The 12,903-nt window shown below is 40.4% G+C and overlaps 1 protein-coding gene across 2 annotated transcripts in view; it reads left to right on the forward strand.

The window, feature by feature from the left end:
• GSPT1 (G1 to S phase transition 1) overlaps positions 1-12,903 on the forward strand; it is a 44,434-nt gene that overhangs the window by 14,170 nt on the left and 17,361 nt on the right. For both annotated transcript variants that reach the window (XM_075899358.1, XM_075899357.1), the window contains exons 6-9: positions 1,214-1,291; positions 10,648-10,828; positions 11,178-11,332; positions 11,983-12,123. In XM_075899358.1, the coding sequence (XP_075755473.1) occupies positions 1,214-1,291; positions 10,648-10,828; positions 11,178-11,332; positions 11,983-12,123 (555 nt within the window). The remainder of the gene's footprint in view (positions 1-1,213; positions 1,292-10,647; positions 10,829-11,177; positions 11,333-11,982; positions 12,124-12,903) is intronic.

Below are 12,903 nucleotides of genomic sequence, written 5' to 3' on the forward strand. Positions count from 1 at the left end.
AGCTCCCCACAGACAGAGCCTGTGCCAGCATCCCCCAGAGCAGCCTCTTTCTGCAGTGAGTACGGACAGAGGCTGTTCTATCCCAGCAGCCCCTGTTCATGGGGGGCCTCTGATACAGAAGCAACAGCATCGAGGGGTGGGGCTGCAGCACTGCAAAGTTAGTGGTCAGGAGGTGCCAGCTTTTAAGATCCCACTGCGCCCACTCTTTGTCTCTGTGGGAAGCAGCAAGCGGTGAGAGGGGAGGCAGATCTGTGGAGCAGGCATACACAGATTGCTGGCTGCATGCATCCTTGCATGTATCCGCTCCTGCCAGCCTCCCCCCCCCCCCCCCCCCATCTCCCATGCTGCTGCTGGCTTCTCATTTGTAATGGCTCCTGCCTGTGCCCCCACCCCCTGCCCTTCTTAGCAGCGGGGGGGGGAGGGGGGATGCAGGTGATTCTGCAGGATCTTGGAACCCGCTTAAAAGCTGGCTCCCATGGGCACTGGCTTCCGCCTCTCCTTCTCTCCCCCCCCCCCCCCCCCCCCCCCCCCCCCCCCCCCGCTGACTCTGATACAGCATCAGCAAGGGTGGTGGGAGTGCATATAGTTGTTTAGAAAAGCCCAGGCTTATTGGTTAATCAGTTGAACGACTATACATTAACATCCCTGTCTTGTACATGGTTATATTATTGTCTCTAATATTTGTTTTAAGATAAATTAGAAGTTTGATTAATCTTCTGTACTGTTCTAGTCTAACTATGGATGCTTTTGTATAGGCATATATTTTATTTTAGACAGTTGTTTTAAAAGAACAAAAAAAAGTAGTTGCTTGGTTAAAAGACATTCTAAATTAAGACAGTTCCTTGGGAGGTCATGTCTATGAAATAATTGTATTAGTTTTTGTTCCCTTTTAAAACTTAATGCAGCATTTTTAAATGTGATATACAATGTTCTGCTTTTTATTTAAGTGTGTCATTTGTGTACCATTAAACCATAGAGCTCATATGGTAGGCAGGCATATGCCTTGCTTGCTCTTTACTTGAACAGGTAGCCATGCTTACTTTTTGAATTATGAAATTGCTCTTCTGAGAACAGAAACTCCATTGTTACTCTTTTCAGACTGTATCTTGCATCTACAGAATAATCAATCATGTACTCCACTAGAATAGAAATTTTTAGCTATAATGTAATTATTGTAATCTCTTTTTTCCCCTCCCTCCCCCCCACACCTTAGGTATTTGACAGGAATGGTTGACAAAAGAACACTTGAGAAATATGAGAGAGAAGCTAAAGAGAAAAACAGAGAAACCTGGTATGAATCTTACTTTAGAGTATATGGTATCCTGTTTAGCTCTTCTGTTGGGATTGGGTTTTGAAGTGTTTGGTTGGTTCTGTTTTTTGCAGAATTTTTCAAGCCAGGGATTTGATGTGCGCTATATTGTGTAGTGCAGTACATTCCACACAGGAGCAGATTTTGCTTCAATATTGTATAGCAATAATTCTCAATCAGAGTCAGGGGGCTATGAGCAGGTTTCATGGGGTCTGCCAAGCAGGATCAACATTAGACTTTCTGGGGTTCACACATATAGCCAAAGACACTATATGGGGCTGAAGCCTAAGCAATTTAGCTTTGTGAGACCCCCATTTGGCATGGGACCCTGGGCAACTTTCCTGCTTGCTACTCCCCAATCCTTGCCTTTGCTTTTGTATGCAGAAAAACAGTTGTGACACAGGGTGGGCCATAGAGGTTTTATAGCATGTGGAAGGGGGCCTTAGAAAGAAAAAGGAAGGGAACCCCTGTTGTACAGAATACTATTTTCATTTGTGGTGTTGCACAGTAGTCACTGACTGGTAATGATAACACTGCTCTACAGCCAAAATGCTTCTGAAATAAATGTAGTGAAACTTTATTAATTCTGGGTCACTGAGAACAAAAATGGTGCTTAAAATTGTTGATTGGCTCTAGTTTTCAAGATATGCTATTGGGTCAGTATATACGACCCTTGACTTGGGAATAGCGGAGGATAAGTGAGTTATAAAGGGAAGGGATCTCAATTTAAACCAGAAATGACTAAAATACATCTTTGACTGGATCTATGAATAAATCTATGACTGGGTTTGGACAGTACTTGCTTTTTAGGCAAAACAATGAATGATGCAATCTGAAGCTGGTATTGCGTCATACATGATATGAATTGCATCATGTTATTCCTAGAAGTCATGGATGATGCAATCTTAACGAAGCTTACATCACTCTGCTGAACAAATTGCCCTATATCAGCTCTAGAAATCATACGGTGTTGTGCTCTCTTATTTGTCAGTGTTTGTTTTTGCAAAGGGACACATTTCTGTTTAGCCAAAGTGAACAGAGATGCCTCGTACTTGTGTGAACAGTGCAGATAACTTCTGCTATGTTTGTGGTGAAGTGACTTTTGCATCACAAAAGCACAGTATAACTACTATGGTTAAGAAAGCCTATCACCTTTATTTTGGCTGCAAAATTGGAGATCAGGACAAGATGTGGGCCCCACACATATGCTGCAATACTTGTGCAACAAATCTTCGCCAGTGGTTGAACAGGAAAAGGAAATCTATGCCTTTTGCAGTGCCAATGATTTGGAGAGAGCCAACAGATCATGTTACTTCTGCATGGTGCCTCCAGTTGGGAAAGGTGTGTCAAAGAAGAAAAAGTGGACTGTGCATTATCCAAACATTCCATCAGCTATACGCCCATACCCCACGGAGAAGGACTGCCGGTTCCTGATGCACCAGAATCATTCTCACTTGAGTCAGACAAGGAAGAGGATGAAACTTCTGGTCCTGAACCATCAATGTCACAGGACCCACATTTTCTCCCATCCTCCTCTTCTGAACCACACCTCATAACACAAGGTGAACTGAATGACCTTATCAGGGATTTGGAACTACCCAAGAGTAAGGCAGAGCTGTTGGGCTCCAGACTACAGCAGTGGAATCTCCTGGCAGGTGATATTAGGGTTTCCATGTTCCATGACGGTCAAAAGGATCTTGTCCCATTCTTCTTCATAGAAGGTGATCTTGTAGCCTGCAACAACATCGATGGTGTGATGGCAGCCCTCAACATCGTTCACGATCCAGATGAGTGGAGACTGTTCATTGATTCATCGAAGACGAGTCTTAAAGCTGTTTTGCTGCATAATGGCAATGTTTTGCCATCAATTCCAGTTGGTCATGCAGTCCATATGAAGGAAACCTATGACAACATGAAACAACTTTTGAGGTGCATAAACTATGACCAACATCAGTGGCAGCTTTGTGGCGATTTGAAGGTTGTTGCTCTCTTGCTTGGTCTGCAGACTGGATACACAAAGTACTGCTGTTTTCTCTGCGAATGGGATAGTCGTACAAGAGATTCCCACTACATCAAGATAGATTGGCCACTCCGACAGTCATTGGAGCCTGGGAGGAAAAGTGTTCAGCATCCACCACTTGTTGAATCAAGGAAGATTTTGTTACCACCCTTACACATCAAGCTGGGTCTGATGAAGAGCTTTGTCAAGGCCATGGACAAAACACAAACAGCTTTCAAGTGGAAAATTTCCAAGGTTAAGTAAAGCTAAGATAAAGGAAGGTGTCTTTTTGGTCCTCAGATTCGTGAACTTCTTCGAGATGATGCATTTGACCATGCACTGCGTGGCAAGGAAAAGATGGCATGGAAAGCCTTCCAGTTAGTGACAATAAATTTTCTCGGAAACAACAAGGCAGACAACTACAGGTTGTTGGTGGAAAACCCCTTCAAGGCATACAAAAGCCTTGGTTGCAGCACGTCATAAAGATACATTTTTTGCACTCTCATCTAGATTTTTTTTCCACCGAACTGCGGAGCAGTGAGCGACGAGCACGGCGAGCGATTTCACCAGGACATTGCAACAATGGAGAAATGCTATCAGGGCAAATGGAGCCCATCAATGCTTGCAGACTATTGCTGGACAGTGACAAGAGATGCTCCATTTAATGAATACAAGAGACAAGCCAAGAAGCGCCGAGTAGACACTGAATAGGACTAAACTATGTACATAATAGTTTTTTGCCTCTTGTTTCATAATAAATTTTATTTATATAACCCTTTTGCTGATTTTTAAAGTGTTACATAAACAGGGCAGGTGAAATATTATCATGTAAAGCAACCATAAACACATGAAAAGACCTAGGTTTACAATTTATGATTAAAACTCTACTATCTACACAATATACATAGACGTAAAATGTAAAAACTTAAATATCTTGGAAACAGTAGCCAATCAGTTGTTTTAATTGTCATATTTGAATTCAAAACATCAAAATACATAATAAATAGCACATTTTATCTCTGAAGCAGACGACTTCTAAAAAATTGTAGACCAGTGTAATAGAAGAAGGAAACTATCCTTAGACAGCAAGGGCACACTTGTGTTTTCCTACCCTTCACTCTAAGTATCAAAAGAGGTGTCCGAGGGAGGGAGCCTTGAAGCTTACATTTCTGGGAGTTAGGGTGGGAGAGAGGTGTCTGGAACACAAAACTTTCCACTTTTAGGATGAGTGAATTAAATAGGGCCCTGAACCGTTAGCCTTCCAGCCTATGAACAGCCACCCTGTGGCCTCCTACCTCCACCAACAGTTGCTGAGCAGCTGTGCACTCTTTCAGAAGCATCTCAAGAGGATGAAGCGGTTGCACAGCAGAAGAGAACCTTGTTGTAAGCATTAGCTATGAAGCAATGCAAAGAGGCAGATTTTTATGTGAATTAAGTGTATTTGGACATGAGTGATGAATGGAAGGTGCCATGAATTAATTGTATTCAGCTAAGCCTATGCAGGGGCAACCTTTAATATTAGTATTCCATGATAAAACCACATAGAGTTTCTCCCCAATTACAGAATATTCTGGGCAGAGACAACCTCCCCCATACATATCCTGTTTCAGAAATGCTTTGAGCAATACAATGAAGGAGTATTCTTTCTAAAGAAGTTTTAAACTTAAATATGGCTTGATGTACAACTGAAATGTGAAACAGATTTTTGTCAGTGGTCAGTTATTTCAGTGACTTGCCACACATTAACATGCTTGAAATTTGAGAGGTATGTCTTCAGCTTTACTGTGTTAACAGGCCTTGGTCCCATTCCTTTTGTGGGGGATCTCTTTCATGGTAAAAAGGGATTCTACTTTTAGTACTTACTGATCCCCAAGTCCAAGCAAAAAGTGAAACCTATCTTCATTCCCTGTGGTCTCAACAATTGAAGTTTGCGTTTCTGCAGGGTTATCAAGGCTACTCTTTTTCCTCAGTTCTCGCTAGACCTCTTTGATTTGGGATTGACTTGGACTCCAACTCAGAAGTCAAGTTCTGTGGGGCCTTTTACAATCTCTGAGGTTGAGGGCTTTTCTCTAACATGAATGATTCCAATCAGTTCTGTTTGTTGTCTGGGTCTCCAGTCTCATCCAACCGTGGTCCATGTATAGCTGAAGTTACTTACGTGGTTCAGCATCCGAGATGGTGTCTTCATCCTCTTTAGTCATGGTTAAAGTTGGTCTGTTGTGAGCTGACTGTTACAGAACAGGTTTATGCCTCCAGATACTGGACATGCCACAGTGTTGGGCAAAACAGAACAATGAGTAATAGGTCTGATGAAGTTCCAACCTTGCTTTGGTGTGTCCTACATAGGGATGTAAGTGACTAGTCAAGTCACTACTCAACTAGTTGCTTCCCTCCCCCTCACTCTGTATCAGAGGCAGCAAGAGGGGGAGTGTGGGAGCATGCTTAAAAGCTGGTTCCCCCCAGCACCGTCTCTGCGGTGGAGTAAGGGGCGCAGAGGAGGACCCAGCGTGACCCGGGACCGAGCAGTCCCAACTTGTGCCCAGTTGGAAATGCTGCAGCTCTTCCTTTTAAATGTAGTAAGAGCCGGCAGCTCTTACTACTTTTAAAAAGCTGTTGTTGTTCATCCATTGTATTCGAAGAGGACCTTGACATCTAAAGGGTTGTGGACTGTCCACGGTATGTCCGCAAATGGCTGATAAGGCCGATACGGCCTTAAAAAGCAGAGCTGCAACGAACCCCCTTATTGACTAATCAAGTAGTCGATGGAACTTCCATCGACTACTTGATTAGCTTACTAACCTCTATTTAACATCCCTAGTCCTACACTTCCTGGAGAATTATGCTTGCCTCAGAGACTTACTGTTACCCTCAAAATATTGTGTGTCTCACTAGAGGCAAGGGTCACAGCCTACTGAGCCACTTCCATCATAGGCTAGCAAAGGGGTTGGTGGGAGAACTTCCACAGTCTCTGTTGCCCCTCAAGTTTAATAAGATCAGTTTAACCTGTTTCTCCTCTCAGACGTATGTCATTATAGTGGATCAGGGGAAGGTTGGGCGGGGGGGATGACCCAGGCCTACCTTCTACTCTGGGTTCCAGTCCTATGACCGTGGTGGCAGCAGCTTTCCTTAACTGCCAGAGGTGCTGCACTTTGCTGGCCCACTCCCATTGTCTCCCTCCTCTCCCCTCCCCCCCCCCAACACCACCTTCACGCTTACCTCAGGACTCCCTTCCCTGAGCGTAATTGGTGTTTTATTATCTAGTCCTTCCGCCGTGCTTCCTCTCTGGCTATGTCTACACTGCTGGCTTTGCTGGCAGTGCCTATGCAAATGAATTGTGGATTAGCATTTTACCGTGCTTCATTTGCATATTTTATTCAAGCCGGTTTTATGCAAAAACAAGCAGTGGGGACGTTTTCTTTTTGCGCAAAAACACCTTTTTCCACAAAATCCTTATGCTTCAAAAAGGAAGTATATCAATCTTGTGGAAAAAGGGGGTTTTGCGCAAAACCCCTAGCTCAAAAATGGATGGCAGAAAATATGAGAATGAGATTGACTCATGCAAATGAGTCCCTCGTTAGCATAATTTTTGCTGAGAACGCATCGTGTAGACATAGCCCTTGAGACTGACTAGAGGGAGAGCTTTTAGTGAGTAAGGGTGGGGCCTTATTTGGAGTCCATATTAGCCAAATAGCCCCAACCGCAGTTTAATTGGAATCAGGTGATCACATTGGTCTGGAGTAACTTTTGTTCCAGATTATTTCAGGAACAGAAAACTGCTTATCCAGGGCCATAATATCTGCCTTCTACTACTTTACTGTGCCTCACCATCCTGATCTGTCACATAGGGTATTATTCCCTTTACCCATCCTATGCCAATCAGAACTGTAGTCACTTGTAGACACACAGCTAGGAATGCTAAACATTTAGAGTTTGCAGTCAGGGCAGGAAGCTTTGTGTCATATCAAAGCAGTGGAGTTTTGAGTCATTCACAGTGCCTTCTGGGATGAGGGAAGCAATGGTTCCCACACTCACCAACAATACCACCGATGTGTTGTGTGAACAAGCAGGGAAGTGGTACTCCAACTATATCAGGAAGCAATACGTTTTTGGCACTTCTGAATCAAGGAAGCCATTGCATGCTTATTGGGTTTTCAAAACCAGTTGGCTGAGCAGCAAGGCTTTCTCCAACAATCATGAGTGGTCTCTAAAGAGCAGTGTAGTGAGGCTCATTTTCAAGGAATGGGGCATCCCATTAATCAACCTAGATGCAACAAAGGACAATAAAAAGAGCCATCAGTTTAGTTCCTGCTGCACGACATCTAACCAATGCCTTCCATCTAAACTGGGAAATGCACCTGATGTATGCCTTTCCCTGTACCCCTTTCAGATATCCTCAAACTGAAGTTGGACCATGCCAACTGATATTTGTCATGACCAAGCCAGGATACTGTGTTGGTTCTCCGACTTCCTCAATATGTTTGTTCCGTCACCCAGATTGCTTCTGCTTCTTTTGACCTGCTTCAGAACCTATTTCACTACCATGATCAGGTTTATTCAGCACTGAGTGATCTGCATCATATGACATGGATGGTATAAGGTCAGAGAAGAAAGAAGGGTAATCCTCAGATGTAATTCAGAGGATTCTGCTTAATAGTTAAAAAAAAAAAAAAAAAAAGTTAGACATACTTCTCTGGTTAAGAGGATGTATTTTTCAGTTTGATTCATATTAAGGAAATTTCAGCCCATGGTAGCTCATGTTCAGAACATTTTGGACTACTCTTTACATTTGAAGTCCTTGGGTCTGGCTCTTATCTTGTTGACAGTTCTCTTGTTGACAGTTCACTACTTGTTGTTCCATCCTCTGATCCAAGTAAAGTTGGTTTTCCTAAAACTCCATGGCAATGAGATTTCTGAAAGGTGTGTAGTCTCTGTTTCCTCCTGTGAAGCAGAATTACCCATTGTGGAACCCAAGTGTTGGCCATCCTCGGGGTCCTCCATTTGAGCTGATGACAATCTACTCCTGGGCTATCATTTGGAAGAAGGGAAACAGTCTTGTGCCTACAACATCCAGCAAATGACAGCCTCTCTATATTTTGTCTTGAAAAACTGAGTATTCTAAAAACCATGTCCAAAGTTTTTGTCTATACTGATTTCACAGTTTTACCTTAATCAGGTTATTTACTTGACTGTATTCTTTCTTCAACTACACTTAAGTGCAGATGAGCAGTATCATTGTTACAATGCCATGCACCAGTTTGTCTATCTGGAAAGTGCTACACCATTTTATTCACACACATCAAATATGTTTTGTTTCCTATGTCAATTGGATGAAAAGTCGGCTAGTCTCCATGCAGATGACTTCCAGACCATGGATTTTGGATTAGCTCAGGCTACACCCCAGAGACATAGAATAATTTGAGAGCCCAGGTGACCTCAATTTCAGTCCTGAGTGATACTTCAATATTGGACATATGTATGGATGCTAAATGGTCTTCCATGCATACTTTTACCAAGCATTATGCTGTTACTGCATTATCTAGGTGGGAGGCAAACTATGGGACAAAAGTTGTGCAGTTGTGTAAGTAGACTAGAAGCCTCACTGCTTAGTTTGTGAGTCAGTTGAGTGGAATATTACAACTGCCACCACTTGCAGAAGAAAAACATTTACTTGTATTGTGACTGCTGATCTTCAAAATACTACTACACAAGTTGTGCAGGTCTGACACACAAAAGCTGTAGTGGGATAAGTGTCTGCACCCAAATGTCAAACAGTTACAATACAGATAAGTAACTGTCTTTTCCCCATTACTTCCCCTCTCCTTCCCCATAAAAAGCTAGAATCCAGATCTACACACACACACCTTTGAGATCTAGTAAATGGATTCAGAGGCATGATCTGGCTTCTGTTAGTATGCCTCTTTGGGAGATCATTAAATGTTGTTTTTAGATGGAAAAGGATATTTTCTCTTTCTGCCAAGAAAATAACTTGTTAACATATGTTTATTTAAAGGGGCATAGTAGGAGATCCTAGACATTCCTGCTACATTCTATGGCACACCAATTTCTTTAGGGTGAACTGATAGTCTCAGGTCTGTGTGTGTCTCAACCTCAGTCTTTTTAGTGGTGAGGGATGCCTTGTATCCATGACAAGGTCTAGTCTACATATAATACAGGCAGTAAATAGGGACTATTGAAGAAACAGCTGTCTCTAATGCTCAGTCTGACACAGTATAAAAAATGGATTGCTATAGTGTTTTCTTCATTTACCTTTGTTAAATAAACCTTTTTTTTGAAAATATCAAATTGTCTGTTGAAATAAGGACTTAATAATTGTGTCACAAAGTTCGGGACAACAAACTCTTCCATGCTTTACCAATAAATGAGTTATACAAAATTATGGTGGTTTCTATGCATAAGTTAGAAAATAGAAGATTACAGTACTTATATCAATTGTAACTGTGTCCCTGTTTTTTACATGGAATATTGGATATCAACCTGGTATTACAATTAAAAGATTAAGATATGAATTGAGGAACAGGAAAGAATAACGCAACTTCCAGTCATGTGAGATCTGTTTTGATATTGTGAGAACAGTTTTGGGGACTTGAAAATGGAGAGGGTGATGAATGTGAAAGAATGTTGAAGATGAGTTACTTATTTGACTCTTCATTGAAAATCACACTTGAATGCCTAGAAAAGGACGTGTAAGAAAGTGCATAAAATTGCATATCTATTTGAAATTGTGCCTAAGAGCAGTGAGCAAAAATTGAAATTATAGGCACTAGCAACATCAAACTTTCCATAATGGTTTTGATGCCGTTTTAACGGTCATATTTGAAAATGAACTTTTTTTTTTTAACTTAACAAAGCACACATTCTCTTGAGGATTTTAAATGCCAGGTCAAAACTAGTTTTGTTATCTGTGTATAAAAAGCAGAAAACATTGAATCTTTCCTTCTGTTATCAAGTTGACCATTAATTTGTTGGTATTTTTTCAAATAGTAATTTATCTCTAAGTTGAGAAAAAGCATCAGGTGTATGTATGTGTTCAAAATGTAATTTGGGGGGAATTCAGTCAGGAAAGTAGAGTTTGGAATAACAGGATTCTTAGCCATAACGTGAATGTAGTTAGTATGATGTTGTAGTAGTAATGATTTAGCACTACAGGGATGTTGTGTCTGAACAAAATCTTACATCTGTCACAATCTTAGAAATGTTTATGATGATGTTGGTGTTGCGGAGGCAGTTTAAAACGGTGCATGTGAAAAAAAATAGTCTTGAAGAAAACTCACACATTAGTAGTGAATATTAATGCAGAATTAGAATAACATTTTTGCAGGTACCTGTCTTGGGCCTTAGACACAAACCAAGAAGAACGAGACAAAGGTAAAACAGTAGAAGTGGGCCGTGCCTATTTTGAAACAGAGAAGAAACACTTCACAATCCTAGATGCCCCTGGGCATAAGAGTTTTGTTCCAAATATGATTGGAGGAGCTTCTCAAGCTGATTTGGCTGTATTGGTAAGAAAAACAAATTGGACATCTGTGTGTAATAGAACTGTTATTTATAGCTAAATCAGAATTATATGTATTAAATATTATCTTGTCAGTTGTGTTGTCTGAAACTTTCAAATCTTAATGTAACAGTCTAGTAATACTTGTACGCATTTTAGTTCTGATATGTATACTATAAGTCATCTTCTAATGTCACCACTGTCAAAAGGCTTTGAGTATTAGCTTGTGGTGTTTAAGCATTCAGTGTTGATTGCACTATTGAATTTAAATCCTTTGTAATTGCAGAACTAACTGAGAATAATTCTAATTCTTAAGGGGTTTTTTTTAATTCTTAACACACTATTTTAAAATTTAGGTTATTTCTGCAAGAAAAGGAGAGTTTGAAACTGGATTTGAAAAGGGGGGACAAACAAGAGAACATGCAATGTTAGCAAAAACAGCAGGTGTAAAACATTTAATAGTTCTTATTAATAAAATGGATGATCCAACTGTAAACTGGAGTAATGAAAGGTGAGTTTCTATGAAGTAAAAAATTATTTAAAAAATATTTTAATGTAATTCGCTATAGCTGAACTACAAGCTACAGTAGTTTCCAGCTACTGCTGTTCTTTGCCAAAGTCTCATTTGATCCTGGAGTGGAAGGGCGTGAAAGTATAGGCATAACCTGTAGAGCATCCCCTGGCAAAGCAGGCAATTATGAATTTTAGTGGTTTGTTGTGCATGTAGGTCCAACAAAGCCACAAGCTCTAATATTATTTTAGAGTTGGGAAAACTTTAAATGCTTGAAAATGGGGAGGAAGTCTATCAATGTATATAATTAGTTCAATTTGCCAGACTTTGATTTACTTTAGTAATAATTTGAATAACTCCAGTAACTTAAGCGAAAAGGGCATTCAGCAATTTTATTTTAAACTTTCTTTCTTACCGTTCAGTTTGTTTGGGGGGGCATAAAGCATACATTGCTAAAGTTACTTCATGTGGCAAATTGATTGACAAGTCACAGATCAAATACTCAATAGTGATCTAATCCGTGAGATTTCTTTTTTATTTTTATTACAATATTAGATTTCAAGTAGAATTACAATATGAGATTTCAAATAAAGAACTTTACTGGAGTGTTTTAATTTATCATGATTTAGTTGCATTACAATTTTTAATAGATACGAAGAATGTAAAGAAAAGCTGGTGCCATTTTTGAAGAAAGTTGGCTTCAATCCCAAAAAAGATATTCATTTTATGCCCTGCTCGGGACTGACTGGAGCAAACCTTAAAGAGCAATCAGATTTCTGTCCTTGGTATATGTAAGTATCTTAGTTTTTGTCATTGTGTTGAAGAAGAAATAATAGTTCAGTAATAGGCAGCACTGCAGTGAAGATAGGCAGAAGTGTAGGTTTATATCTTCTAGTCAGGTCCAATGTGATGATTAGCTAACATACATGTGAGGGAAAATCTATTATTGCAAAAGCAAGTAGAAAATAGTATGTTCAAGAAGTAAAGTAGAAGCATTTGGGAACTGTTGAAGAACTTAAGTACAAAAGCATTGTTGTATATTGAGTTAAAGGTTACCCTGGACCATAAGAGTATTTTCCTTTTTTTGAGAGATTTTGAAAGTGCTGTACTGCCACTTGAATTTTCAAGTGATTTCATGTTGCGTGTTTGGCTGGGGTGCAGAATAGTCTGTGTAGAGATCTAATAAGATTGTGGACATGGCTTATAGACATTTAATGCTAAGATTGCTCATATAGCTCAAGGCAATTAAACCATGTTAATGAAAATGGCTTTGAAAACTATCCTGTTATGTTCACACTCGTGGAACAGATTTAGCATTTCTAGCAAGACGCGCAATGAATGAATGAACTGTTCTAAAAAAGGCCTGTAATGTGGTTTTAAAATTAAATTGTGTGAATGTAAGCAATATAACCATTTTCCACTACCATGTTCTGTTAACCCATACGTATTAATGATGTTAAGGATTTAATTGCTTAGAGCAGTGTTTCACTCTCACCTGCGGTACACTTCGGGGAGTCACTTGTTTTATCTAAAGGCCCTCACGGCTCCCATTGACTCTGGTTCGCAGTTTC

This window comes from Pelodiscus sinensis, chromosome 16 (assembly GCF_049634645.1).
Source record: "Pelodiscus sinensis isolate JC-2024 chromosome 16, ASM4963464v1, whole genome shotgun sequence".
In the NCBI taxonomy this organism is placed as follows: Eukaryota; Metazoa; Chordata; order Testudines; family Trionychidae; genus Pelodiscus; species Pelodiscus sinensis.